This window comes from Trypanosoma melophagium, assembly GCF_022059095.1.
Source record: "Trypanosoma melophagium isolate St. Kilda chromosome Unknown ctg7segment1, whole genome shotgun sequence".
Taxonomy (NCBI): Eukaryota; Euglenozoa; class Kinetoplastea; order Trypanosomatida; family Trypanosomatidae; genus Trypanosoma; species Trypanosoma melophagium.
Genome location: NW_027125191.1, coordinates 414771 through 438076, shown reverse-complemented (window position 1 = coordinate 438076; position 23306 = coordinate 414771). Strand labels below are relative to the sequence as shown.

General features: G+C 41.0%; 11 protein-coding genes across 11 annotated transcripts; all 11 read left to right on the top strand.

Moving 5' to 3' along the window:
- Positions 1–133: 133 nt before the first annotated feature.
- LSM04_007374 (uncharacterized protein) lies at positions 134–844 on the top strand (the record flags this gene model as incomplete). The annotated part of the gene is made up of 1 exon (XM_067334007.1): positions 134–844. One exon carries the CDS (start codon positions 134–136, stop codon positions 842–844), a length of 711 nt encoding a protein of 236 aa, XP_067186442.1.
- Positions 845–1172: 328 nt separating this feature from the next.
- Positions 1173–2651, top strand: LSM04_000215 (tRNA (adenine(58)-N(1))-methyltransferase non-catalytic subunit TRM6; the record flags this gene model as incomplete). Its single annotated transcript, XM_067334005.1, has 1 exon — positions 1173–2651. One exon carries the CDS (start codon positions 1173–1175, stop codon positions 2649–2651), a length of 1479 nt encoding a protein of 492 aa, XP_067186188.1.
- Positions 2652–3166: 515 nt separating this feature from the next.
- On the top strand, positions 3167–3370 carry LSM04_005208 (uncharacterized protein; the record flags this gene model as incomplete). Its single annotated transcript, XM_067334004.1, has 1 exon — positions 3167–3370. The coding sequence occupies one exon, from the start codon at positions 3167–3169 to the stop codon at positions 3368–3370; it is 204 nt and encodes a 67-aa protein (XP_067186362.1).
- A 537-nt stretch (positions 3371–3907) lies between these two features.
- LSM04_003135 (Mechanosensitive ion channel MscS) lies at positions 3908–4414 on the top strand (the record flags this gene model as incomplete). Its single annotated transcript, XM_067334003.1, has 1 exon — positions 3908–4414. The coding sequence occupies one exon, from the start codon at positions 3908–3910 to the stop codon at positions 4412–4414; it is 507 nt and encodes a 168-aa protein (XP_067186284.1).
- A 307-nt stretch (positions 4415–4721) lies between these two features.
- Positions 4722–9443, top strand: LSM04_003585 (Rab3-GAP regulatory subunit; the record flags this gene model as incomplete). Its single annotated transcript, XM_067334002.1, has 1 exon — positions 4722–9443. The coding sequence occupies one exon, from the start codon at positions 4722–4724 to the stop codon at positions 9441–9443; it is 4722 nt and encodes a 1573-aa protein (XP_067186300.1).
- A 417-nt stretch (positions 9444–9860) lies between these two features.
- On the top strand, positions 9861–12161 carry LSM04_001128 (Pseudouridine synthase; the record flags this gene model as incomplete). The annotated part of the gene is made up of 1 exon (XM_067334001.1): positions 9861–12161. One exon carries the CDS (start codon positions 9861–9863, stop codon positions 12159–12161), a length of 2301 nt encoding a protein of 766 aa, XP_067186216.1.
- A 221-nt stretch (positions 12162–12382) lies between these two features.
- On the top strand, positions 12383–13852 carry LSM04_002892 (uncharacterized protein; the record flags this gene model as incomplete). Its single annotated transcript, XM_067334000.1, has 1 exon — positions 12383–13852. One exon carries the CDS (start codon positions 12383–12385, stop codon positions 13850–13852), a length of 1470 nt encoding a protein of 489 aa, XP_067186277.1.
- Positions 13853–14168: 316 nt separating this feature from the next.
- LSM04_009583 (uncharacterized protein) lies at positions 14169–15959 on the top strand (the record flags this gene model as incomplete). Its single annotated transcript, XM_067333999.1, has 1 exon — positions 14169–15959. One exon carries the CDS (start codon positions 14169–14171, stop codon positions 15957–15959), a length of 1791 nt encoding a protein of 596 aa, XP_067186511.1.
- A 278-nt stretch (positions 15960–16237) lies between these two features.
- LSM04_006874 (Biopterin transporter family) lies at positions 16238–18241 on the top strand (the record flags this gene model as incomplete). Its single annotated transcript, XM_067333998.1, has 1 exon — positions 16238–18241. One exon carries the CDS (start codon positions 16238–16240, stop codon positions 18239–18241), a length of 2004 nt encoding a protein of 667 aa, XP_067186425.1.
- A 731-nt stretch (positions 18242–18972) lies between these two features.
- LSM04_007290 (Potentiating neddylation domain) lies at positions 18973–20389 on the top strand (the record flags this gene model as incomplete). Its single annotated transcript, XM_067333997.1, has 2 exons — positions 18973–19235; positions 19645–20389. The coding sequence occupies 2 exons, from the start codon at positions 18973–18975 to the stop codon at positions 20387–20389; spliced, it is 1008 nt and encodes a 335-aa protein (XP_067186441.1).
- A 567-nt stretch (positions 20390–20956) lies between these two features.
- LSM04_001827 (uncharacterized protein) lies at positions 20957–23248 on the top strand (the record flags this gene model as incomplete). Its single annotated transcript, XM_067333996.1, has 1 exon — positions 20957–23248. The coding sequence occupies one exon, from the start codon at positions 20957–20959 to the stop codon at positions 23246–23248; it is 2292 nt and encodes a 763-aa protein (XP_067186239.1).
- Between the last annotated feature and the right edge of the window lie 58 nt (positions 23249–23306).

The window sequence follows — 23306 nt, the reverse complement described above, 5'->3', positions numbered from 1 at the left end:
ATAACCAACATATCGAACATATTTTTCTTTTTGTTTTACTTGTTTCTTTTGCTTTTACTCTTATTTATATTTAACCCCTCTTTCTCTCTTTCTCTCTCTCTACCAGTCTCTGTAGTTTCTATTTATTGGGGATATGCCCTCTGTTAAGGATGATATGACGGCGGATGGCACTCTCACAGAGTCGTGTATTACGCGGGCCTCACGGCAGTATGATGTGGAGACGATCTGCACACTGACATTACGCGGTGTTGGTGTTCAATCACTCGGGGGTGCCTTTACCCGCTGCCTAGCCTTAGCTCATCTAGATCTCACTCGCAATAAACTACAGAGTCTAAAGGGGATTGAGTTACTCGCCCACACTCTGCGGTGTTTAAGTGCCGCGGAGAATGAATTGAGGGATGTGAGCGGGATCGATGCGTGTTTGTTGTTAGAGAATGTGCAACTTGAGGGAAACCAATTAAGTAGTGAATCGGCATTAGCACCTTTGGCGGAACTTCCACATCTTCGCTATCTTGTTTTACAACGAGAGGTTCACGTGGATGGCATGGATGAACCCCTTCTTCTTGATAATCCCATCTGTACGGATAAAAAGATGTATGAGAAGATATTGCGACGACGATTTGCTTCCGTCTTATGCATTGATGGACACTCTTTCCGTAGTTTCTCACCAACTGGAATGATAGATGCTGCGATGGGTAAACTGAATTCATGCAGTCTTTTACATAATGAACTTCAAAAGACGAAAGGTAATGATGATGATGATGATGATGATTTAGATCAGCGGATTTTTGCAAATGCTGTTGCAGAATGCAATGCGGCCTGTAAGAAGGCTTTATCCTCGTAAATATGAAAAGAAAAAGTGGGGTGGAAATAAAAATAAAGAGATAATAGAAAAAAGAGAAGAATTACTCAATGTACAAATGTGTGTACAAATCATTTCGTTTTTACCTTTTTCTTACTGTTATTTTCTTCCCTCTATCTTCTCTGTATATTAAGAAAAAAAATTCCAATATACCATTTTTACCCCTTCTTTTTTTTTTATTTGTTTTCATTTATTCTTCTTTTTAAATGAAGCGTTGACACTTGGTGTTTTGTTGTTTCTTTTACTCATTTTTTTGTTAATTCTCTAGACCCAAATCCCCTCACCCACTCCCCAAATATATAAAAAAAAAATGGCCGGTGTCAGCAAGGAAGAGATGCGGGTCTCAGATGATCGTATTGCTCTTGGTGATTACGTCATCATAACAGGCGGTGGTATTAAACGAATGGTGGTAGTGCAGAAGGGCAATCAACTTCGCCTTGGGAGTACAGGGACGGTGGAACTGGAGAAACTTGCCGGCCTGCGCTTTGGTGAAGTACTGCGATATGATCCAAAGAGCCGTATATTTATTCCCACAAATGCGTATCCCGATCTTGATATAACAAACCTGCAACAGACCGTAGAAGAGGTGCGTGATAATCGTCATCTCATAGATGATAACAGAAGTCAAGCACTCTCAAAGGATGAGATTGCCGCGATGCGAAAAGAGAAGGGTGTAGATGAACTTATTACATCTCTTGCAGAGAAAAGTAAAACATTTCATACAAAGACTGCCTACTCACAGGAAAAGTATCTACGAAAGAAGAAGAGGCGACATGGTACATTGTATAAGGTAGAACGTGTTACACCTGATGGTCTTGCAGAGATTCATCTACCAACTATTAATCCCTCTGATGTTGAACCAGAGGAAACACGTTGGATACGACTTCGTGCAGATACTCTGGCACTTATTCTTCATCATAGTGATGTACACAGTGGTAGTCATGTACTGGTTTATGATAAAACAAATGGATACTTGGAGGCTGCCTTACTTGCACGTCTTGGTAGTGAGGGAATAATACTGCAATTAATGGATAAGGTTTCTCAACCAAACACTTTCCCTGCACAGGCGATGGGACTTCCTCACATTAGAGAAATGTGGAAAGCTATTCCACGTAATGAAGGTTTTCTGCTTGGAGTAGAAACCGTAGAGGATGAAGAAAAGGTAGCAGAAAAGAATAAAAAGCGAAATTGTGATAATGGTAGTAATATATCTCAGTGGTTACGGGGTATTGAAGCACACCATATGTTAAAAGAACGACCAGCAGATTCACTCATCATCATTGATGATGAAGGGGCTGAGGGAGCACTTGATGATTTATTACCGTTTTTAGCTTTATGTGGACATGTGGTAGTATTTAGTCCATATTTGGAAGATTTAACTCTCCTCTTTGCAAAACTGCGGACTCAATGTGTAAATATATGCATTTCTGAAACCTGGTATCGTCACTACCAACTCCTTCCAAACCGTACACACCCAACGGTTAATATGAGTACCGCCGGTGGATACGTTTTAACAGCTATTAAGGTGGAAGCCAATACAGGGAGTAATAATAATAATAATAATAATAATAATAATAATAATAATAATAATAATAATAATAATAATAATAATAATAATAATAATAATAATAATAATAATAATAATAATAATAATAATAATAATAATAATAATAATAATACCAACGTACAAGTTAATCTGGAGAATACTCTTTCACAGACACTCGCAACGGAAAAAGAAGAGAATGGACAGACATCACGCAAGCGGGGACGTGAGGAAAAAGAAGAATAAGGTGAGAAGGAGAGGGAAGAGGGGAAGGAAAAGGTGGAGATGCAAGTGGAGTCGAGGGAGTGAAAACAAATGGTGGAGAGAGAAAAAAAAAGGAGAGTAGAAAGAAAAAGAAAAATAATACCAATTTTTCTTTTTTTCTTCCTTCCCTTTTTTTTTATTTTATGTTTCATCTCCTCCACTCTCATCTATGGAGGAGTGGAACGGAGCAAACCGATTAAAAGGGGAATAAGGAAATCAACCAACATGGAAAAAAAAAGAAAAGGAAAGAATGTTCGGTGATTTCCTGTCATTGATAAAGAGACAGGGTAATATGCATGTCAATGACAAATAAATAAACTCTTGTTTTGTGTAATATGAAAAAAATGCATAAAACTCGAGTAATATTCTGGTGATGCTTTTTCTTTTTCCCGCCTTTAAGCTAAACTACATCTATTTTTCTTTTTCTTTCTTTCTTTCTTTCTTTCTTTCTTTCTTTCTTTCTTTCTTTATATATATATATATATATATATATATATATGCAAAGTATTGAGTACTCTACAGACCTTCTTTGCGTTCGCGAAAAAGAACAAATGATCTACGACGTGAATTCCCCGCAGTACCAGCAGTTCCTTAGGTCCAGCGGCCGCCGCCGTGAGGACTACACAAAGGCAGCGAGACCAGTTTTCACTGGAAACAAACAGATCAGCAAGCCAGCAGGTGCCGCTAGTACTGGACTGTAGAGAAGAGTAAGTTTTTTCCTTGTTTTTTTTTGTTTCTGAGAAAAGAAAAAAAAAACATACACAGTAAAAAGAGAGGAAAAAATATATCATTTAATTAAGTGCATTAATTGCAGGAGCACATTATTCAATAATAATATCATTGTCTTTGGGAGAAAAAATGAATAAGAAAAAAAAAGAAAAGGAAAAGATATGTATGTGTGTTTTAAAGGGGGAGAGAAACTCAAATATAGGAAAAGAAACGAAATATATAGCATGATCGCTTTTACTCGTTTCTTTTTTTATTTTCTATTTGTTGTTGTTGTTTTGTTTTCTCGCCATTATCACACAATATCCGTTTATTTTTCTTCTTTGTGTTAAGGAGGACTACAATACTATCCTTCTTTGTATACCTTTTGAGTTGAGCAATGTTTCTTTTTTTTTCTTTTAATTATTATTATTATTATTATTTTGTTAGTCTCACTGACTTTTTTTTCTTTCTGTACCTCCTTTAAACAGTTCACAAGTAACAACATCGAAAAAAAAAATTGCGTATCCGAAATGAAGAGAATTTTTGATCGTTTCTACTCAGTTACTGGACTTGTATCAGACCCAAGTCAACGTAGTGTGGCGAGTCGCGTTACTTCAGTGTTGGTGCAAGGCACTGTGGCCTTTTCACTGCTCGGCACACTTGGAGTTGACACATCGCCGCTTGTGGCCGCCGCTGGAGTGACGGGGGCGACGATTGGATTTGCGTGCAAAGACTTTGGCTCCAACTTTGTGGCGAGTGTCGCATTAAGTGGACAGAAGTCCCTTCGCACGGGGAATCGGGTTTCTATTGGCAGTGGCAGTAGTGTGGTGCGGGGAGAGGTGGTGGATTGGGATACGCGTTATTTATATCTACGCAGTGCGGAGGGGCATTTACTGCATATTCCGAACAATATGGTGCTGAACTCCGTCGTAACGTGGGAGAATAGTGAGAGTGAGCAGAAGGGAACTGTCGACAAGACAAAAGAAAGTACTACTACTACTACTACGCCTTTTCCTAAGGATGGTGGTCAAAAGTAGAGAGATGAACGGCGTAGGTATCGATAGACACAATAAAAGTGCGGGAAAAATAAAAAGAGTGACGGAAAAGGTGGGAATGATGTTTGTTATTTTTTTTTTGTTTGTTTGTTTGTTTATTTCTTTAAGCTTGACCAAGAACAGAAGGCACATTCTTTTTTTTTTCTTTTCTTCCTTCAATTATATCTGCTCAGATTACGTCATAGCTTAATACTACGCTTAAAGAAGTACGGTAAGATTAGAAGAACAAAACATTTTGAGAGGGAATTGTGTTTGTTAGCCGAAAAAAAAAGAACAAAAAAAAAGACGTATGGCCTCTATTTCATTACACAATGTAGGAAGACTTCGCCAGACGGAGGCAGTTTCAAAATTATCCCGATTGAGTCCTACATATTTACTGTTATCAACGGGTGTTTTCCTTGTTGCCTCTGTTAATACCGATAGTAACAGATGCATTTTGGAACTTATTGTTGATACGGCTAATACTACTACTACCACTACTAATAGGACTAATACGGTTAATGCTAGTGGTGTAAGTTCATCGAGTATGACACTGGGAGATAAAAAATGTTTGGATTCTCTAAGGACAATGTTTCGTGTTCCCAGAAGTATAGAGGTTCTAGAGGATGAGGGTGTTATTACAAGTATTGAACTCGTTCGTGATTATAGAAAACCTGAGGGTGGTAAAGAATTAACAGCAGGTAGAAAACGTACATTAGAATCACTCTATGTACATCTATTTATTGGAACCTCTAATGGGACCGTATTTATATGTAATGCACTTCGAGGAACGATAATGGCGTTAGCTCAATTTCAATATCATGGTACTATTGGACGTGATCCCGTAGATGTTTCTCAATTAAATACAGGAACTAACCGTGGTGTCAATGAATCTGTTGTTCGTTTCGCAGTACATTGTACTGGACCAGAAACTCGTCTTAATGCTAATATTGCACAAAGTACAGCTTCTATGCCTATGGAAACACTTTACTCCGTTTATATTGTACACAGTAAAGGACGAGTTGTTGTTCTTGATAGAGTTATATTGGATATATTCCTTACGGTTGCAGATCAACGTCTTGATGGAAAACGACCTTATTTTGTACTTGAGTGGTCTCCAAATAGTACTATTAGTTCATTCCCTACTGCTGGTCCTGCTGCACACTTTGCATCTCATGTAGAATATGTGTTTATCTTATCAGAAATTAATGGGTATTCTTCTGTAGAGTTACAGACATTACCATCTAAAGGATCTGTTGATATGGATCGTTGTATTCGTGATGCCGCTTTTTTCTTTAGTAATAAAGGTGATACAACTGCCATTCTCCGTGATGGTCCAAAAGCTATGGAGTCTATGCTTTTATGTGGAGAGACTCCTGCACTTTCTAGGTATACATTTGAAAACACACGCTCTGCATTTTCCACACGACAAACTGTAAAGGCATTGGTTTCAGTAATTGGAGGAATGGCTAAAAAAGTATGGAAAGGATCTTCTGAACCGGAAACATCAGTAAAACCTAAACATCTTGAGAAAAAACCACAATATGCTAAAGATGCATTCTTTGAAGGTGATTTGATTTTTAGCGTTGTAAAAGTAGATCCAACTTCACAATGGGCCGCCTGTTATAGTGAAACGGCTGGAAGAATATATGTATATGATTTAATGGGATGTGCTGTGTGGCGAGTAATGAAAGGATGTCGTGCGGCAGATTTTCAATGGTATTTAACTATCATAGGTGGAAAACGTATGTTATTACTTGTTATACATCTTCCTCTTCGACATGCGATTGAATTATACTCTTTACGTTTAGGTCAACGTGTAGCCGCACGTCATGTACCAGAAGGATCTGTTTTACTTCGTCCCGATGCTTCTTCCTTATCCTCATCATTTTCCTCTGTTCTCCTTTTAACACCTTCACTGGGTGTTGTACGATTAAAAGTAGAACTCAACAATAATGAAGAAGAGGCTGGTAATCTTGTTTCCTCACTTAGTTTTCACGATGCTGTATATGAGCAACCATTGCCGTCACGAAAGAAACGTGAGAAAGTCTCTCCAATGATGCCATATGATATTCTAATGAAAGCATTTGATCTTTCACTTCCTGTGCCTGTTACAGATGATAATCTTTATGATAAGTATTACTCCCAGATGAAGGGATTGGAAAATAGTATTAAAACACATTTTTCTCCTGGAGTCTCAGATGATAGATGTCTCCCAAATAGTGTGAAAATAACTGCAGAAAGTGTGCCTCGTAATATAAATTCAGCTCAATGTCTTAATTTTGTGGAATTACGACTTGCTTGTGTGACGAATTATCGTCGTGCACTAATGATAAAATTGAATGGTAACAAAGAAGGAGGAGGAAGCAGAGGAGGAAAAGAAGAAGAACAAGAAAGACAACAACAACAACTTTCTTTACAGTTTTCATCATCATTACCAAATTTAATGATGCCTATATTTTCCAAAGATGGAAAAGCTAATCTTTTTGTGGAACAATCAGTAAAAGTAGCTGTAGAGTCATTTTTATCTGATAATACTTCTTCATTAATTTCCACTAATAATCTTGATGATGTATTAACCTCTATTCAACGATATATAAAAATATATGAAAGTACCACATCAGATAAAACTGATACAGAACTTTCTCCTATTCCTCTTGAAGAATTTTTATCTTTTTTTCATTGTTGTGGTTACAAATTGGAATTTTTACGTGAATTAGTACGAGACTATGATCGAAAGAGTGATGCGACACGTAATATTTGGGCTGAAATTGGAGCAGTTTTCTTTGGATCAGGACGTGGTATTGGTTGTTTATTACAACAATTAGAAGTATTTAGTGCATTAGGGTTTCAAACTTTAGATGTTGCAGTTGTCGCATTATCTTGGATTTGTTATTCTTTTGTATATTCGCCAACATCCTTGTGTTTTGGTCCTTTATTACATTTGGTTTTTTTATTAAAAACGTGTGGTGATGCAGCTTTTCTTAGTGGAATCAAACAAATTACTTTTTTGACAAATCTTACACCTAGTAATTATAAACGTACAGAGGCATATTTGTTAATAATGATTCTTTGTATTGTTATCCGTCAACATATTAAACCTATTGGTCAGATTCATCACAAAGATTGTTCACGCCTATTACAGCAACTTTTATTACTACGTACTCTTTTCAGTCAATGTGAGAGTCATATTGCACGATATACATCAATTTCTATTAAACATGGATTTAATAAGTTGCGTTTGGGTGATTTAAGTCTTTGTGATGGTGGTGATACACTTAATATATGGTTTTTCAGAATGTTTGATACCTCTCTTGCCTCCATTTTTTGTGAGAATATTATGGGAAATGATGAACTTGAGAAATCATTGGCTGGAGTAGATATGGTGGAGTTGCTAAAACTACTTTCCATACGAGAAAAGGGAGAAAATAATAATAATAATAATAATAATAATAATAATAATAATAATAATAAACTTAATTGGAGTCAGAAAACCCCATGGTATGATGATGGTATCTGGGATCATGGTGCTTTTAAGCGTACTGTATTGCAACCATTCTTTACCTTTGTAAACGCTTTTGGGATAGATAATTACGATACAAATTCAATAACAAAGGAATTAACACCACAACAATTGGCAGGTTTATCTACAATAATCGTATCATGTTTAACTATTCTTGAAGGAGAACTTATTCCACTTAGAGAGAAGACACTTTCATTTCTGCAGAATAATCTTGTCCCTGATGCAAATCTCTTTGAAGGAGCTGATATGTCTATAACAAGTTCTATACAACATCCAAAGGGAAGTCGTTCTACACGTGATTATTTTAATAGTTGTTGTGAATTATTGGATTTTATTCAAACTATGTGTCTTGAACTTGTAGGATCTCATGATAATCGTGAAACTGGAACAATTATTGTTGCAATACAACAATTATTATCACATGATGATGCTGCTGTTTTTTCACTTATTCCTCTTGTTATCCGTTATCAGTTAAAGAAATTAATGAATTTGCTTTCCATTGGTTCTGAAACATTGCTTCGACGTATTCAAGAAGCTCGCTCATTTATTAAAACTATTATGTTTTTTGCTTTTACAGAAACAGGATCTCGTGTACCATCCTTCTCTTTATTGCCTTCTCAACCGTTTTCCATTTTATGGGATTCGATGTTTGAAAAGAGACAAATCATGTTTTGTTTATTACCAGATTATAATTCTATTGAGATATTGAGGGATAAAGTTATGGAATCCAGAATTGAAGCGCGTAGTACGCTTCTAAATTATACTGTCTTTGTGGATCTTATGAACTCTCATACAGATAAATCTTCGCATCTCGCCGAAAGTTTATCTGAATCATTAGGATTAACTGAGTTTATTCGTGATATGCCACAACTTGTTCTCTTTGATGCTGCAGCCAGGCAAATTGTTCCTGGAAATGAGTTAAATAGAATTTTGAATGGCATCACAAGTCGACATTTAGCCGCTCGTATAGCCGTGGCAGACTTTAAAATACTTGTTACCTGTTGCTTTAGTTACTACACTAGTGTAAAGAAGAATACTCCTAAGGAAGACCGTTCTGAATTACAACGAATTGCATTAAAACTTCAAAGTATGGATAATGCTATGTCTGATGAGTGCCGTCTGTGGATTCACTCTGGCCATACAAAAAGAAATGATGCCGGTGTGTCAGTGGGTATGGATAATAATAATAATAATAATAATAATAATAATAATAATAAAGAGGGGGAGGAGAATGAAGAGAGTACAGAGTCGCTGCCGCTTGAACAGAGACTTGTGGCATGTTCGAAATGGTATACGCAGCAGCTTTTTCGTGTGGTTGAGCGTAAAGTTTGGGAAAGACTACAACTTCCACGCGGTTCTGAGAAGTTAGTTGATTTCAATGAGAATTTACTTACATTGGCACGTGTTGCTGCTGAGGGTAGACCGACTATGGCATCTGGATTGCGTCGTTTTGCGGATGAGTTGCCTTCAGTTGCCACTCGTCTGGGTGTTGTATTTCAAGATAAATAAGTTGAATGAATGAATGAAATTGCGAGTCTTTTTGCTTTTTTGCTTTTTTTTTTTTTGTGTGTGTGTTTTTCGTTTTTTTTTCGAGGGAGGAGGGGGATGTTCCATTTCCCTTTTTTTTATTGTTGTTATTGTTGTTTCTTATCACTCATTCCATTTATGAATTTGTTTTTCTGCGCCTTTAGTGGCTTATTGCCTCATTTCGTGTGGCTCACGTGTCTCTTTTTACCTTTATTATTATTATTATTATTATTATTATTATTATTTTATGCTATTTTTTTTTTTTTTTTTGCGTCTGTAGTTTTATTTTTTGTTTTGATTCCTTCTCTTGTCTACCTCTTGAATATATTCTCTGCTTGTTTGCAATATACATATTGTTATTATTTTTTATTTTTTCCTCTGAGAAAAGAAAAGAAAAACATGACAAATGCCCCATTGATGATAAGAGCACAGGATCGAGAGAAACGTATTGGTATGTACTTCTCTCTAATTGATGCCTATTTTTCAAAAGAGCAAATAAATGAGACGTTTGTTCGTCCAGTAGTCTCAGTTAAAACGTTGTATTCGGATTTTGTGGTGCGAGAGATGTCTCCACTATACAATAATGGTATTCCACTGACATTGGAGTCTTTGCAAATGGAAGAAAAGGAGAATGGTACGGCGGCAACTTTGAAACGGCAACGTGAAGGTGATGTTGAGGATAATGATAATAATAACAACAATAATGATAATAATAATAATAATAATAATAATAATAACAACAATAATAATAATAATAATAATAATAATAATAATAATAATAATAATAATAATAATAATAATAATAATAATAATAATAATAATAATGGGTTAATGGAAGGGAAAGATCATTTAACTACTGAGGTGGATTCTCAGCAGGAGGAGTTACTGGCACGTGTACAACTTAAATTTACACCATTAATTTCCTCTGAAGATATGACATTACTTCTATCCGCATTACGAAGTGGTGCAGCAACGGTGAGGTTCGTTAGCCCTTTAACTAAACAACAGCGTACAGAAATTCATGGAGCTGTAAAGGAATTACTTGGGGCAACTCATTTAAGTCGAACAGAAAACGGTGCCTTTGTTATTGAAAAATCCACATCCGCCACAAGAAGGGAGGCGATGCGACGTTCAAATCCAATACGTACACAAAAGTTTTTGCATTTCACATTATATAAGGAGAATATAGACAGTAATCGTGCTTTACGTGCTGTCGCCACTTTCCTTGGTATACCACTTCGACAAATTGATTTTAGTGGAACAAAGGATAAACGCGCTGTAACTCTTCAACGTGTTGCTGTTCGAGGTCTTTTAAAGGAAAAACTACTAAAAATTAATAGTTGTTACTTTGGTCCAGATAGTAAGGTGAAAGTTTGCGGATTTAAGGAATTGGATATTGGACTGCGTCTTGGTGATAATTTAGGTAATCACTTTCAAATAGCACTCCGCTTCTTGCCAGGTAGTCCCAGTATTTCACCTGATATGCTACAGACGATTCAGAATGTTATTCGTCATACTGGTGTAGTCAACTACTACGGACCACAACGTTTTGGTACAACAGAGGTGTTAACAAGTGAAGTTGGTGTACATATGCTTGCAGGAGATTTTGAGGAAGCTTTACGTTTAATGTTTCGCTCAAAAGCTATTGTTACACCTGATCTTATTGAAGTACAAAAAGCAGTTGAACGACGTTTATTTGATGAGGCTTTAAAATTATTACCACGTTACTGTTTTCAGGAACGTGATATATTAAGACATTTGGTGCGATACCCTAATGATTTCTTGGGTGCATTTAAGACAATACCACGAACACTGGGAATGCTCTATTGTCATGCAGTCCAGAGTCTTATTTGGAATATAATGGCTTCAGAAAGATTGGCTTTGGGCACAGAACCCATCGTTGGTGACTTGGTTTTGAAAGCACGTTATACATTTCTTTGGGAACGAGAAAAAAAACTTAACGAGAACGAAATGAATATACACAATATGAGCGATAACAATTGTAGTAACAATCATGGGCATGATAATAATAGTACTCAAATTAATAATAATAATAATAATAATAATAATAATAATAATAATAATAATAATAATAATAATAATAATAATAATAATGTGAATAATAAGTCTTTCTCCAAGGAAGAAGGCCTTCCTGAAGTGGTGTGTCTGACACCAGAGGATATAGCGGCAGGAATTTTTCATCTAACAGATGTTCTCCTTACTGTACCAGGACCTGACGAAAATCTCCAATACCCTTGCGTACCTGGTTGTACGCGTGGTGAGTATGTCGCGAGGCTCACTAGTTACAAAGGAGAGGGTCTTATGAGAGCAGAAAATCATCTCGTCAAGATGTTTCACTATCACGGGGCATACCGACCATTAGTTGTTTGTCCAACAAAACTGGAGATGCATCTCGTGAGCAGACATGGCCCTAGGGATCCAATCATTCCAACTGATTTGGAGATCTTGACAGATAGCGCTTCAAAGGTAGAGACATGTACCAATATAGTACACGATACTTCTAAAGTCGAGCCAACACGTCGTGCAATTGTGGTACAGTTCTCCCTTCCGCCAGGATCATATGCCACCTGTGTATTAAGAGAGTTTACTGTGTGTTGTTCAGAGGGGTATCATTCAGTATTTAACCTGGATTCTGATACCAGTGATCTACCTGAAGAAGTCCTGGATGTAGAGGAATGAGTTACATTCCACTAAACGTGCATTCTACGTCTTAATACAAATTCCTAAATAGATTGTTATTCTATCCTTTTAAACACTTTTGCCATAAAAGAACGCAATAAAAATCTTTTTCTTCGATCTTTTGTTTTTGTATTATTTATTTCTTCCTTTTCTATTCCTCTTCAATACTCTGATTATCACCTTAACTGGGCACCAACAAAACAAAAAAGATTCACTATATCATGCTGATGGATGCATTACAACAAGAAGTAGAGGCGTTAGGCGCAGAGGTAACACGTCTGCGTCTTATGGTTTGCCGCATGACAACAATAGTAGAACCACCGTCATCAACAAAAGTCCATATGAATCATGGTAGCAGTCACATTGGCACCAATGATACGGCGACTGTGCCTGGATCTGTAACTATGCCCACGAAGAAGACGAATGCATGTGGCTGTTGTGGCACGCCCCTACCGAGAACTGTTCCTCCTGAGTGGGTGCAGCTCTTTGAACAGCTAGTTGTGGCTAGCAGGGATGCTGCCGTGGCATCGCTTGCAGTAATACAGGGTGGTGGTTCTGCAAAAACTGACCCTGCTAGGCAACGGAGGAGCTCGCGTGGAAAGAAAAGGGGTAAGAAGAAGAAAAGCAAGCATCCTCACCGCTCTGTATCAACATCATTGCCATCGCCACCACACTCATCCCCCTCTTCCTCCTTCTCTTCCTCTTCCTCTTCCTCTTCCTCTTCCTCTTCCTCGTCCTCTTCCTCTTCCTCTTCCTCTTCCTCTTCCTCACTCTCTTCCTCACTCTCTTCACCGCATCGCCCAAGCATGAGCCAGAGGAACAGGTCCCATAGACCTCAAGGAATACATGGAGGTGAACCACGGCATCGTGTCGATGATGAGGAGGCGCAGGATATGCGGCGGAAGCACACAGATCCCAATGTGTCATCTATGCAACACAGTGGGCCCATTAATGTTGAGGGGTCGCCCGGAACCCCTGGCAACGCTTCGTTGCCTGCAAGCGGTAATACAGGTGGTACACATCCTAAGGGGACTGAACCCGCAACGGTGTTGGACATTGCCAGTAATGGGTTTGCCTCAGCCAGTGCTTCGCACGGCATGCTGACCTCCGTTCTCGGCTCTGGTGCTGCCTCCGTGCCTGCGCAGAAGGGTAGGGAGGAAGAAGAGGACACGCTGCTTTCCACTGACGAGAATGGTTGTCCGGTTGACAGCCACCCGTTTTCGCCTCTGGGAAGTACATTGGCAGCATCGGCTGTGTCGGGTGGTGAAACTCCAGTGCGGGGGCACTTAAAGCAGATAGGCCTGAACCGAGCTGCAGTGCCGCAGCGCCGAAAGCTCCTCGAACGTCTCCGTGATACGAGTGATGGGTCTGATGGATCGGGTGACGATCTATCGGCGCCAAATGTGGGGTGGGGCGCGGAGTTGCGCTCCAGCTCTCAACGCTGTATAGTGGACGATGTCTTTGGCGTTAACGGCTGTGAAAGCACTAATAGAAGCAGTGGCGCACCCGGAGCTCTTGGTGTGAGTATGCCGGGCTCCGTCGGAGGCTACGCACCTGAAATCCTTGATGATTGTGATTTTGCCTTGCAGGGCTCTTTGGGTGGAACTGGAAGCTACGAGAGAGGTGTCCCCAACAGCTCAGAATTACCATCACCTACCCTGGAGCGGAATGGCGCGTTCTACGAATTTTAGGTGCTCTGTGCCGGACAAGAGGGAGAGAAAGTTTAGGCGTAGTGTGTTTATATATATGGTGTGTGTGTGTGTGTATGTATCGTGCGTAACCTGTGTATTTCTCTCCCTTTTTCCTATTCTGTTTCCATGGCCACACTCGCGTTTCACAGTTCTTGTTTACCTCCCCTCCTCTACTGTTTGTGGGCACACTCTGAATTGCCACTATTATTATAGCTGCTGTACAGCTGCTACTGCATCCAGTGCTCGACTCTTCTTTCTCATTTCTGCTCTCAAAAGAATGCATTGAGTAGGGAGACAGGTGAGTTTGCTTCTGTAAATGACTGCCGGGTTTAGAGCCGTGTGCGAAGAGCTGGGGCATCTGCAGGTTCGTATGATTCGCCGCGATGGAAATCCGGCACAACTTGTCACCGAGGCCATTGAAGTGATTCGACGTAATCGTGATATTGTCCAACCACAACAGAGTAATTTACCATATATTCCCCTGTTCCTCAGGAGTTGTGGTACGTTGCTCGCTCGCGCAAACACGGATCCTGCACACGAGGCTCTGGAGTGTGTAGCACGGCTTGCAGAGTCATATGTTGACAGCAATCATGGCGATGTGAACGAGTCCGGAACGGTGCTGCGGTCTCTGGTGCTGCTCTCACGCAAGCGAGAGGGCTCTGTGGAGCAATATGGCTGTACCACCCCCTTATTGGTTTCAACTCTGAGGCCTCTCGTAGCCGCGTCGTTCAACAACACGATGCACAAATGGCAGAAGAACCAAATACGACCACACACCTCAACTCTTCTATCGCTTCTTCGTGGCTCTGACGCTGTTTACGGTGAAAAATTTCACTTCACCCCCGTCAGTGCTGACATCGTGGGATTGCTACCTATAAAAGGGAAGGTGCAGATGGAGGCGAAAGTGCAGAAGTGTGCGCACTCCAGATGCATTCTCAGGGCGCTGCGAGATGTACAGCTCTCAAAGTTGGACGCAGGCATCTGTCTAAACTCGATGGCTGATATGGGCTTTTATGATGCCGAACTCTGTAATGCGTGCTGTGAGGTGCTTTTTTCTACGCACGCACTCGTCACGAGTCAGCAATTCGCGCAGGTTATCTACAGTTTGGGCATTCTTCAGCACCGGCATATCCATCAGAGATTTTTCTCTAGCATGGTGGAATTCAAAAAATGCAACGCAGAGGCTGTGCGGCAACATGTGGTTGGTCTAGCAATGCTTCGGCAACCGCCACCCAACGAGCGCTGTCTGATGGATGGTATTTTTCTGCACGCGCTGCGTCCCACCGATCCACTTGAGTTTAATTCGTCGCCCGATGAGGCATTGACACCGGAGTGGTTTTTGTGTGTCGGCCATGCACTCGCATGTCTGGGTATCACACACTTCAAGTACCGCCTGATGGTGGCGCGGACGCTCCGAAGGTGTATTGGGATCTTGACGACGCAGCAGCGATGCAAGATGCTGTACACCCTGGGAGGCGTACCTGCAGAGTCTGTGCCGGAGAACCTGCAGCGGTCGTGGACGGGAAAGGTTGATCGGACCATTGAAGTACTAACGGAACGGCTGCGCCACGACGTTGACCCCTGTGATGGTCCATTCGTCATGAACGCGCTTCTGGCTGCTGGTGTGCGCGAGCACCCAATGATTCCACCGCAACCTAATTTAGAGTCCAAAGAAAACCCGGTGGAGGTGCTGCTTCGCACGTGGGCGACGTCCCCGAAGGAGCGTGTTCTTCACCTGACGGAGCAAATACGACCGTGTCATTTGGGGGGCGAGCCTACAGCCACACTGTCGCAGCTCTTTACTGTCATTGCAAACAGCTGTGGTGGCTCGCCTATTGATTCTTACCGCTTCAGCCCCTTGTGCGATGCTGTTAGTAGCCATGTCGGGGATATGAACGTGGAGGAGACCCTCAGCACGATTGCGGCCATACGGTGCATTGGAATAGGAGAGCAGTACCGGAACGTTCTGGTGACGCTGTTGGAGAATTTGTGGCGAAGGCGGGGCGACATGACGCCCGAGAGCCAGGCCAGGTGTTGTCGCCTAATGGAGAGCCTGGGACATCTGGATATCGCGGTGGAGCTGCTGGAGTATCTGGCTTCCGCATAGGCAAACAGCAGAGGTGGGAAAACAAGGAAAAGGATAATCATGGTGTGTGGAGTGGTGTCGAAAACGCACATGGGAGTTATCGAGGTGATGTGTGTGTGTATGTGTGTGTGTGTGTGATAGAGAGGGTGCTGTCATTCCCTGTTCTTTCTGTGTTGTTTTTGCCTTTGCTCTCCACTGAGTGGCGCAATTGTCTTGGTGTGTATATACTTCCTTCTGTTTCTGTACTTGGAATTGTCGCTGTGTGGGTCGGGGGAATAGTTTAAGTTAAAAAAAGGAAAATGTCACGACAAGAGGCCAACTCAGAGGGTAGAGGTGCAAGAGACGGCAATGTCTCATCGAACAGCGACGACCCCGCTCCACCACTGAGCAATGAAATGGTCTCTGATCCACGCTATATTCACCCGGAAGCAAAAGAGTTCTTCGCAAACAAGGGCTTTCTGCGATACATTCCCTTGTTTGGGGAGGCGGTGGAGGGATACGGACCCAAACCTGTCTTTTCCATTGCCATGTCATATTTTATGTGCAAAGGTGTGTCGGACTATTTGGTGCGTTTATCCCTCTTCGCAATGTTCACACGCCGCTATGGTGTGGATGGCATAACTTACCAGCGTCTTGAGAATGTGGGTATGTTGGGGTGGTCTATTAAGCCCCTTGCAGCTGTTGTAAGTGACATGTTTGCATTTTTCGGGTACTCCAAACGATGGTACATGTTTGCTGCGTGTATTCTCGGCTCCCCACTTTCCCTCGTGTTCGGTCTACTACCTGCTACCACCACGAGCGCTCAGGTGGCTTCTGGGCTGGTGTTTGTCAACTGTTTCAGTAAGGCTTTGGTGGACATTCTACTAGAGGGCCACTACAGTCGTATGTTGCGCCGTGTTCCTGGTCCTGGACCAGCACTCGTCAGTTGGATTTGGTGCTTCATCATGGCTGGCTCGCTCGTGGCCACGGTAGTCGTGGGTCCTTTGGGTGATGCCGGATACCCGCAAGTTGCCGCATTCCTTGCAACCGGCTTCCAGCTCGCTACCGCATTCTTTTTCCTGTTTAATTGGATTGGTGAGCTGCCGAACCGTGTGGAACGCCTGGAGGATGCCCGCTTGTTACATGAGGATTCGTTGAAGCTGCAGTCACTGACACAAGAGGTACCGCTGAAGGATATGAAACCAGAGGAGCAGAATGATGGTGGTGCTGCCGAACCCGCTCTTGACAGTGGGAACATGGCGGAGTATGATGACGCCGTACCTTACGGTTTGCAGGAGAATGCGGTGATGCCGTTTGAGTTCCAAGAACCGTGGCCGTGTTGTTGTGGAGTTTTCGAGGTCAACAAAGAGGTAATGCGCCGTAACTTGCGTGTGTCTGCGTACTGCATTCTGATTACCTGCTGCGTTGTCGTAGTTGCCGTTGTCTCTATTGTGGGAACCAGGTCAAATCGTCTCTGCACTGTCGTTTCCGTTTCTATTGTACTATGTGGCTTTAACTTCTATGCGCTGCCACTGACCATTGCGAAGGCGAACCTCTTTGGATACCTGCAGAAGACACTGATTTTGCGTTTTCCGGGTGCCATCTCCACATTCTACACTGCAGGACCTGATTGTGTCCCCGGTGGTCCGCACTTCAGCTTGAGCTTTTACCAGACTGTGGCCGGCATCATTGGTGTTGTCGCATCAATTGGTGGTATTACACTGTTTAACTACATTTTCTCCAAGCGTACCTACTGGTTGACGTTTATTGTAACAAGTTTCCTTGTTATTCTAGCTAATTTATTTGATCTCATCGTTGTGATGCGCTGGAACCGCCCCCGTGTCAGTGATCATGTTGTTTTCATTCTGGGTGATGCCGTGTTTTCTGAAGCTGTTAATATGCTGGGGTGGATGCCCATGATTGTTCTGTTGTCCCGACTGTGTCCACGTGGAAGCGAGAGCACAGTGTATGCCATTGTTGCAGCATCCGCTAACCTTGGTCAGTCTATGGCTTCCGTCATTGGCACACTGATTATGGAATACTTATTGCCAGTGGCCACAAAACCGCCTTGTGATTATTCCAACCTGAAATGGATTATTGTTGTTGGTGGTTTTTGTGTTCCGTTGTTGCAAATCCCGCTGGTTTTTCTCCTCATCCCACGTGCCCGCATATGTGACAACCTCAATGATGTGAATTTCCCCAACGCCGTGCAAGCAGAGATGTCTGAAGAGAAGAACCTGTCGAAATCTGCGGACGATGAGAATCCTGCATCACCGGGTGTCGAACAGTGGTCTGTAACCAATCGCAGCAATGAGAAACTATAAGGAGTGCTGCAGCTTGAAGAGCAAGGGAAAACTATTTTACCGCCATGTAAGTGGTGCAGTATTGTACTTGTTTTTATTGATCCATCCCTTTTTTTTTATGTTTTTGATGTGATGCTTTGTTTCCCATTCTTTAATATGATTCGTTTTAGTTTGTGACACTGTTACTGTTGTATATCCTCCGCATTGTATTTTTTTGTTTTGTTCTTCTTTCTCTCTACCAAATGTAATTTTTTTTTTGTTTTTTAATTTATTACTGAAACCTGTTGTATTACTCTTTGTTCTGTTTTAATGGTAGATCATGTTACTAATTGTAGTTATCTTTGTCGGAAATAAAATAGTACAAATGGTGAAAGGTAAAAGATAAAATTATTTCTTTGGTCGAGTTATTGTAGTATTTTCTTTTTTCAGATGAAAGACCAGAAAAAAAGAGGGGATTTCTTTTGTGGGTGTTGAGGTGGAGATCTTGGTCACTCGATAATACCATCTTGTTTGACTGTTTACTATCTCGTTTTTTCTTTCTGTCTGTAATCAACACATCTTCCTCCGTTTGTGTCGATATTGTGTTATGTTTATCTTGCCCCTCTCCCGTTGCTCTCTCTTTATTCTTTATTCTTGTGTAGGTTGGTGAGAAGGTGTGGATTCCCTGGGACTGTGAGAACTCTGTGGGGGCACTGGAAGGAGGCTGCTTTGGGTAAAAAAAAAAAAAAAAAGGAATAGTGGGTGGTGGAAAGATGGGAAAGCGCACGAAGAAGGTGCCGAAGCAGAAGCGCAGACTAGCAATGGCCGACCGCCCGCGCAAGCTTACGAAGAACGGGAAACTGAAGCGAAAAAGAGGGGATATTAAGATGATTCACAGTCGCGATGTTAGTTTTTCAGTGAAGCAGAAGAAGGGTGGAAGGTGGGTGAAGACGGGTGAGCGACACTGCAACATTCATACTGTGTGCAACTGTGTGAATCGCACCGATCCTGCGAAGATGATGCGTGTGACGAATCGGTGAGGTGCTGCGAGTCATATCCCGCATATTATTATGTTCCTTCTCGAGACGAAAAGGTAAATCTATTCTCGCGTCCTATAACTCCAAGGAAATAGGTGTCTGTGCTGTGGGAGAGCCTGTGATGGCACGGTTGCATCGGATCGACAGGGAGAGAGAAGTGGGATGCCGTAATGATCCTTTGGTCTTACAATAACCTATGGCTTACTTTCCGTCTAAAAAATGTCCAAAACTTTTTTTCTTGTGGAAAAGTTAGAGGAGAAAAATGACGTAGAATAACTTTTTTTTGTAATTCTTTGTTGTAACATTGAAAAGAATAAAAAGTTTTTTGTTTTCCCCTTTTTTTTGTTCTTGTTGTTGCTTTTCAACATTCTAACTTTTAGGTAGGGATTAGGATCGGATGCGTAGGAGGTGCAATCCAAGGGACTCTGTGTTAGATGCTCTTTTTCAGGCTATAATAGGCCAGCCAGATGGAAATGAGAATAGTGGTGATGGTAGTGGTAACGGTGATGTCTTGTCCCTGCCGCAGCTGGAAACCCTTGCGGAAATGATTGGTGTATCGCTAGATGACACCTCGATGTACTGCCTCGCGTGGAGTTGGTCGGCGCAGAAACCCCTTTGCATTACAAAGGATGAATTCATGAGCGGCATGAGGCATCTGAGTGCCCATGTGAGGAAAGTTGGTGGCAATTGTCCGAGCAGGGTGGCGCTGGTGAAGGCACCCAGGCCCGAGTTTAAACCGTATCTCTGTGCAATTCGCGCTCACATTGAGGGGGTGGATGAAGTGCTCCGCAGAGACCCTGATCAGTTCAGGCAGTTTTACCGTTTTATATTTCGCTGGGTGCGATCACAGGAGACGATGGCGAGGAGTGTGGGTGAATCTGGTATGAACATAGACTCAGCTGTTGAGCTGTGGCGAATGCTCTTTCCCGCGTACAGGGTATTTCCCTATTTGGAGGATTGGATCATGTTTTGCACAAAAAAGGATCTCTTTCGGCGAGAGTCTATTAGTAGAGATTTGTGGGAACAGTTTCTCGAGTTTACTGTATTAACGCGATATGACACCTATGATGTTAACGATGCATGGCCAAGTGCTATTGATGACTTTGTTGAATACTTCAAGGAGAAGCGAGGGCTGTGCGACAAGAAGGACTAATTCTCTTCTTTGTGTAATGATGGCCGCTAATGTTGAATTTTCTTCAGGTACCATATGCTGTCTGACAGAAGTGGAATCACTTCAGACATTCAAGAGTTCGTGTATCACTCTTTAATGGAGAAAAGTTGCGATAAATGAAGGAAAATATGAAGTTCGCAGAGACAAAGCGTCTGCCGAGACACGCTTTTTTTTTTCTAAGTTTCTTAGAGTTTCGTCATGAGTTTGCTCTTTTTTTTGTCAATTCTTTTTCCTGTACAGTGCTGGGTGCCATCTTGTGCGTGTGTATCTGTTCATTCACTCACTCCTGAAGGTTCTCTGGAGCGACCTTACCAAAGGGAGAAAAAATGATCTGGTGGTACGTTTTGTGATGATATTTACTGAATGTAGGGTTTACATCATGTTTTACGATAAATTGCCGTTTTTTTTTTTTTTTTTTAGCCCTTTATCTGTATCTATATATTGTTATATATATATATTTTTTTCTTTGTATATTTCTCTTCTTCTTTCTGACTTTACTGTTCTTATTTGTGATGTGTAAAGTATATTCATTTTTTGCATACCTTTGCGATGTCAAGGACTCTGCAGGAGGCATTCCCCGATCCTGATGAGGCTATTTGTAGTGTTTTTCTCCAAACTACGGATGTTTCAAATAAGACATGGCATAGCATCTCTCTTATAGCAGAGTCAGATGATGAAACCTTTTGGGTGGTTATCGCTAATCACAAGAGTCTTTCACTTGCTCTAAAAAATCTTATTACTGCTGTAGATACCGCCCACAGTTCTGCGTTTCGACGTTCACTTAAACTTGTAGATGAGTTTGCCCTTATTACACTAATAGTACGATTAACCACCACAACCTCTTTTATCTTTCAGCGTGGTGCTAGTGTACAAGATATGGCCGCCCGACTTGCTGATCTCATTTCCCCATCATTACTATTACCCTTATCTCTTATATTATTACGCCATTCCGGCCCTATCGCCTCTGCTGCTATTACGGCATTGTTTCTGCTTAATCCGACGTATTTGTGCGGTATGTTAAGTGTGGCCTCATCATGGTGTGATGCGACATCGCGATTGGCTGTGCGTTGTGTGCGGGAAGTATCAAGAGGAAGACATCAACGACTTGCAGGAGATGTGGTTCCGTTGTTTGAACAGGTTTATAGGCATGTAAAACACGTCTGGGCCTTATTACACTGTGCTCCTTTTGTGGCAGATTATGTACCACTTTCTCGAATGCTACAATATTTGCGGGTTGTAGTGGATTTACTTTCACCTATTCTTCAACATTTTATTTTAACTTGTACAACTATTAGTAACTGTCGTGACCGTTTTTCAAAGGCGAATTCGGCTATTGTGAATGCTGCTATAAATACCGCATCCATACTTGTATTATTTCGAACGTATAATAAAGTTGTAACGAAGGAACGATGTTATTGCGTAGAAGGTGTGGTAAATTCTGCATATGAAGCTCTTACTAGTTATATTACACAAAAAGTTAGTGGTCCTCCAGCATTACTTTTATCAAATAGTAAATTATCTTTAACTGTACTCATACACGAACTCTTGCCTCCACGAATGGATGATGAGGATTTAATGTTGGGAAAGGTTCTACGAAATTTAACAGAACCTGTTCCAGATAGTAAGGATTTCGCAGATGGTTTTTTGGGATCTCGTTCTCGCTATTTTGAATTAATTCTACTTGAATTAGTCCATCAAGGATTTCATATTGATATGCTTTTAGAGAAAAAGTTCATTACAACATTAGAAGCGGAAGAACTTGGAGCATCTGAGAGAAGCATTGTTTGTGCTATTACTGGTATTATTGAAGAGTGTACGAAACAAAGTAATATGACTACTTTATTTAATAATAATAATAATAATAATAATAATAATAATAATAATAATAATAATAATAATAATGGTAGTAGTAATACTCAAAATGTAGTTTCAACTAGCCCTTCTGATGTAGAAGGTAGTACAAATCCACTTGTAAGTATTGTATTAGATGTTATGCCACATTTTAATATTAAAGGTATTTTAGCTGCTTTGCAGTATTATAACAATGATGTAGAACATTTTATTCTTGATGCTTCAATGGATAATATTGTTCCACACATTTTAACACAACTCACAGAACCGTCTCCCACTGTAGTTAGTCCTAATCAGAAAACGGAAAAGGTCACAGATGAAACTCCTTTAGCCCCTTTTCATGCTATTACATCAGCAGATTACAATAGAGACTATGGTGAGGTAGACTTGAATTTATTTATAGGTTCTGATCTATACGAGGCGATTAACGGTAATGATGATAATGGGGATGAGGATGAGCATACTGTAGGTGAAGATTTCTCTAGTGCTCTTGCACATACCACACATCACGTGGATGATCATCGTACAGCTGCAGAGATGTTTAACGTGGATGATACCATGAAAGATAATATTCGCATGTTAATGGAGCTGATGTATGAAGATGAGTATGACGATGCCCAGGACCTTGCAGAGGTTCGTGGTTATGAGGCTCGACGTGGTACAAATAATTCAGATACTTCCTTCTCAGACAATGATGATGATACGAAGGATGATAATATTGATAATACGCCTGATAGTGGTAATAAGGATAGTGAAGCTGTAGATTTGTCTAGAGGTACACAATCAGGGGGTTCACGGCCTCGAACACTATATGACAAGAAGAAATTTCACAAATCAAGATCTAAGCAAAGGGAGAGGGATGTGAAATCTGCAAAGGAAAGTCGAGAAAAGGCACCTACTTACACTCAGAAGAAGAAAACTTTGCTTAAAAACACACAAGATAAGATGGCATTCACGCGTGCTGTAAAAAAAGGTAAGAGTGACTGGTAGAATAATTTCTTTTTTTAAAAAAAGAGGTTCTATCAATAAAAGTGAAAACTTCCCACAT